We start from the raw sequence: 4254 nt of genomic DNA on the forward strand, positions 1-4254 counted from the left end.
GATTAATTGGCGATTTGGCGGTGGTAGTGGAAGACCTATTTTATATAAGTTTATTATTGTATCAAACCACAATTAATTCATTATCACAAGCAGCAGAGCAAGAAGGACCAGGGTGTTTTATTTGTTTTTCAAGATCAGCGGAAAGCAACAGTTAATTCGTTTTCAAGATCGACTCAAGATTCTTGCAAACCTATAGTCGGAGACGAACCATGACAAGCCAACCTAACCCTAGTAATCAAACCACTATTTCTTTGCAATGTCCGATGCTAACCAAAACGAATTACACCATGTGGGCTGTCCGGATCAAAGCGGTGTTCCGGTACCACAGAATATGGGATGTAATTGAGCTGGGAAGTACGGACGAGAAGAAGAATGATGCCGCCATTGCTCTTTTCTTTCAATCCATACCGGAAGATCAAATCATGCAAGTGCCCAATACGAGTCGGTTAAAGAGATTTGGAATGCCATAAAAGCCCGATATGTCGGAGCGGAGAGGGTTATAGAAGCACGTCTAAATACCCTTATAACTGAATTCAAAGGAACGAAGATGAAGGATGCCGAGTCTATAGACGATTATTCCGGGAGATTATCCGGTTTAGCAACTAAATTTGCAGCACTTGGTTCCGCCATAGATGAAACAAGATTGGTGAGAAAGTTTTTAACTGGCATGCCTAAAAGATTCATAAATATTGTAACTTCTATCGAGCAGATGGTAGATCTCAAGACACTCAAGTTTGAAGAAATAGTTGGGCGTCTTAAAGCTTTTGAAGATCGTGTGAACAGTGTTGATGACGAACCAGAGAATAATGGGAAGTTACTGTTCAATAGGGCTAAGACTGGAAAGTTTAAAGGGAAGGGCAAAGAAAAATCTGAGCAATCCCATGATAACTCAAAAGGTGTCCGAAACAAAGAAGGTAATTCGTGGAAGAAAAAGGATTATTCAGGGGTTTAATGTTTTCGTTGTGACGAGATGGGTAACTTCGCTTCGGCATGCCCGGAAAGAAGAGGAAAACGAGCCGAAGCAAACTTAATCAAAGCAAACGAACCAACAACAAAGGAAGTTTTGATGAAAATAAGTATCAATGAAGAAGTCATGTTGAATGAAGAAAGCGTGCATCCTAAGCGGTACGAGTCGGAACCGGTAGAGGATGGTTTTTGGTACTTCGATAACGGGGCGAGCAATCATATGACGGGTATGAAATCTTACTTTTCTGAATTAGATGAAACTGTTGTTGGGCAAGTTCGTTTTGGTGATAGTTCGTGTGTCGACATCATAGGAAAGGGTTCAATTACAATTATTTGTGATGATGATGTTGAGAGAATTATCTCAAACGTGTACTTTATTCCGAACTTAACGAGCAATATTTTGAGTTTGGGACAAGAAACCGAGCATGGGTGCAAAGTGATTATGAAGGATGATCAACTTCTAGTTCTTGACAAATCGAGAAAGGTGATTATGAAGTCGACTAGATCAAGAAATCGGTTGTACAGGGTTAGGCTTCGGGTTGAAACACCGATCCGGGTTGAAACACCGATTCGGGTTGAAACACCGATCCGGGTTGAAACATCGATGTGTTTGCTATCAATTACTTCGGTTAAAAAGTTTGATGACCGAAGTACCTCTATGGTTAATCTCGGTACCGAACCCGGTAAAAAGGCATACCGGAAGCATGACTCGGTTAAGAACCAAATGCATGTTTCTCGAGATTTAATTTTTTATAAGAAAAGAAGGTGGGACCGGGTTGATAAGAATCCTAAAAACCGAGTAAATTTGATTCAGAGTAGCCCGAGTAAGGTTGCAAAGAATGTTGCAGTCCAAGCTAAAGGTCCGGTTCTTTCTTTGTCTGGTATGCAAACTGATCCGGGTCCATCAACCATGAGACGGTTGACTCGAACCACCATTTCTCCAAAGATAATTAATGATTTTATGTTGGATAGAAAGGTTTGTTTCGATCAAGGAAGAGAAGTCATTTTTGATGACCCAAAATTACTTTTAACTCAAGATGGTGAACCGACGAGTTATGTCGAGACATCCGGAGTTAAAGAAAGGGAAAAACTACTTGGAGTAGAGAATCTAAGCAAAAGAGATATGCTTGGAGTTAAAGATCAACCAACTTTCGAGTCCGAAATTAGAGGGGTGATTGTTGGACTTAATTTCCTTCCTCGAGTCAATGAGGCGGGTTTGGCCGACTCATCGAGCCTATGATGAGTTCGTGTCTTGTTTATCAAGTTGAGCACGTGACTTGATTTACATGGAATAAATTACTTGGTGAACAAGTCGAGCAAATGACTTAGACAACAAGGAATTTATTTATTAATTATTATTTAAATATGTTTTTACTAATTAGTATTTGAGTATGATAAGAAGTTTGTATTCTAGTCTAATTAGGTTTTCATGTTTAAACTAATATATATATACCCGAGCTTGTGGGTTATATCATTAAGTGAGAGGAGTTTAAGTATTGTAATTTTTCGAGTTAATGAGAATTACAAAGATCGAGCTTATGATCTAAAACTTCGTTATTATGTTTATCGATCCTGGTCACCAAACTTCAATTTTAATCAAGATTTAACATCCGATAACATATTTATAATAAAAAATTATAAGTTTGTGTTATATATTTTTATATATAATCTCAAGAAATCCAATTGTTTTGTTAGCAGTGTGACATAATTGATTCTATGACTTCAGTTAATCATTTCTATTTACACTCTATAATCCATTCCTATTTATATCTCCTAGTTTTTTGAAAAGTTTTCTAGATTCATGTAACTATACGAAGCAGATAAAATCGAATATTAGGACCTCATGACACTCTAAGAAAATATAACTCCAACACTAAACCCATTATTTTTATTACGATTATAATACAATGTTGCGTAATAGTTAATCCAGCGTATGACATGACACATACATTTAACCTACTCAATTAAATGATTAATAGATATTTTAATTTTTAACAGATCAATGTTTTGAATATGAAACTTTCAATACATATTTATTAAGTGTAACATATTATTTATGAAATAAAACGTACAGCTACCTTTTTAATATCAAACACAAACAATTTAATTGACATATTAAAACAAAACACATTTTATTTATAGTTGACAGTTTATGATTTATGAATGTCTAATTAAATCCCAAATGTATTTGCTAAGAGCATTAAAAAATATTACAAAAACTTAATATATTTTTAACGCTCTCATGTTTAATTATCCCACTTAATGTTAGTGACCCATGATTGGTTGTCCACATTTGTTAAATAGCCATATAGTGCTTAATTCTTTTGTGTCGTTGCACTAATTTTCATTTCAACTATTCACATACTTAATACTTTGAAGTATAAATTGGATGTATCTTAATGACGGAACACTTATTTTATTAGTGAGAGGTATGAGTTTAAACTTCTAAATAACTAATTTATATGAGAGATATAAGGGATGACCCTAACTTGTCAGACTTCGAGTCCTGATCTCACTCGGTTTTACCGGCATCTCGCTGTTGTGCCGTTTGGTGGGCGTGGGAGTCGGGTTTTATCCGAGGAATCCTTCAATAGGTGGACCGCTAGGGGCTCCGTCCGTCCAGACTTGTGTCCGGCTCAGCCAATGGGGGCCACGTACGGAGTACCCGGCGTTACTTAGTTGGTCGCTCAAAAAAAAACCCTTGAAGTGATCTATATATCTTTTTATTCTTCCAAACAATTAGAATCAGATAAATTTATCGATCATTATCTCAATCAGTCCAGAACGCTACTTGTCATAATTGAAATTGTGGAGAGATTTATGGGATTTCATCAATTTCTATGTTAGCAATTTTCAATATAACATGGGGAATCAGGATGATGCTTCAAATGCTGAGAATTTATATAATATTTATCAGATTTCACAAACTCCTATCCATTATGTTGATACATGAAACATGGGTCAGCTATTCGTATCAAAGTTCATTCGTGGTCATATATTCTCCTCTTCGACTCGATGAAAGAGCTACCTACTTTGGATCATTAGCTTAGAGAGAAGCTAAGACTTTCAAAAGATGATAATATAATTTGTCTTTGTACGTATGCCTATAAGCTTATGTCTTAAACTTCTAAACTAAGTGCACATATCTTATGTTAAGGGGGTGTTTGGGTTGCTTTTTTTATGCACCTTATGACTTATTAAATTTTGAAAAAGTTAAAAGATGTTTGGAAATGTAAATTATTGTGAGAGGATAAGTTAATAAGTTACAATATCATTTAAAAACACAAA

General features: G+C 35.8%; 1 protein-coding gene across 1 annotated transcript; it reads left to right on the plus strand.

Annotated features, from left to right (window-relative positions):
- Positions 1-547: 547 nt before the first annotated feature.
- On the plus strand, positions 548-952 carry LOC143566098 (uncharacterized). The gene has a single exon (XM_077052882.1). It carries the CDS (start codon positions 548-550, stop codon positions 950-952), a length of 405 nt encoding a protein of 134 aa, XP_076908997.1.
- The last annotated feature ends 3302 nt before the right edge of the window (positions 953-4254 follow it).

Source organism: Bidens hawaiensis, unplaced genomic scaffold (genome assembly GCF_021521415.1).
Source record: "Bidens hawaiensis isolate Kalapana, Puna unplaced genomic scaffold, B.hawaiensis_p1.1 tig00022690_1, whole genome shotgun sequence".
NCBI lineage: Eukaryota > Viridiplantae > Streptophyta > Magnoliopsida > Asterales > Asteraceae > Bidens > Bidens hawaiensis.